At 42.8% G+C, this 652-nt stretch overlaps 1 protein-coding gene across 1 annotated transcript; it reads left to right on the top strand.

The window, feature by feature from the left end:
* Positions 1–6: 6 nt before the first annotated feature.
* LOC104774660 (pre-mRNA-processing-splicing factor 8A-like) lies at positions 7–646 on the top strand (the record flags this gene model as incomplete). The annotated part of the gene is made up of 2 exons (XM_010499178.2): positions 7–95; positions 191–646. Coding segments are annotated over exons 1-2 (524 nt in total), but the record flags the coding sequence as incomplete, so codon positions are not given.
* Between the last annotated feature and the right edge of the window lie 6 nt (positions 647–652).

The following is a 652-nucleotide window of genomic DNA, read 5'->3' as shown; positions in this document are numbered from 1 at the left end:
TTGTTGTTTGCCCCACGACCTTTCAATATGAGGTCTGGGAGGACGCGCCGGGCAGAAGATATTCCCTTGGTGTCAGAGTGGTTCAAAGAGCATTGGTAAGCTATTTGTTTTGATCTACTTTGTGTCTCTTTTGACTTTTGAAATTTACTACTGAGTGTCCTAATACATTCTTTGAACTCATTAACTGCAGTCCTCCAGCCTATCCTGTTAAAGTTCGGGTTAGTTACCAGAAGCTATTGAAATGCTATGTGCTGAATGAGTTGCACCATAGACCACCTAAAGCTCAGAAGAAGAAGCACTTGTTTCGATCTCTTGCAGCTACGAAGTTTTTCCAAAGTACCGAACTGGATTGGGTTGAAGTGGGTCTGCAAGTCTGTCGTCAGGGTTATAATATGCTGAATCTACTGATTCATAGGAAGAATTTAAACTACCTGCATCTTGACTACAACTTCAACCTCAAGCCTGTGAAAACTTTGACCACCAAAGAGCGTAAAAAGTCACGTTTTGGGAACGCTTTCCATCTCTGCCGTGAGATTCTCCGACTGACAAAACTTGTAGTTGATGCGAATGTCCAATTCCGACTTGGTAATGTTGATGCCTTCCAATTGGCTGACGGTCTGCAATATATTTTCTCTCACGTTGGGCAGTTGAC

The sequence above is a fragment of the Camelina sativa genome, unplaced genomic scaffold (assembly GCF_000633955.1).
Source record: "Camelina sativa cultivar DH55 unplaced genomic scaffold, Cs unpScaffold04402, whole genome shotgun sequence".
Taxonomy (NCBI): domain Eukaryota; kingdom Viridiplantae; phylum Streptophyta; class Magnoliopsida; order Brassicales; family Brassicaceae; genus Camelina; species Camelina sativa.
This window is presented reverse-complemented; position numbering and strand designations above follow the sequence as displayed.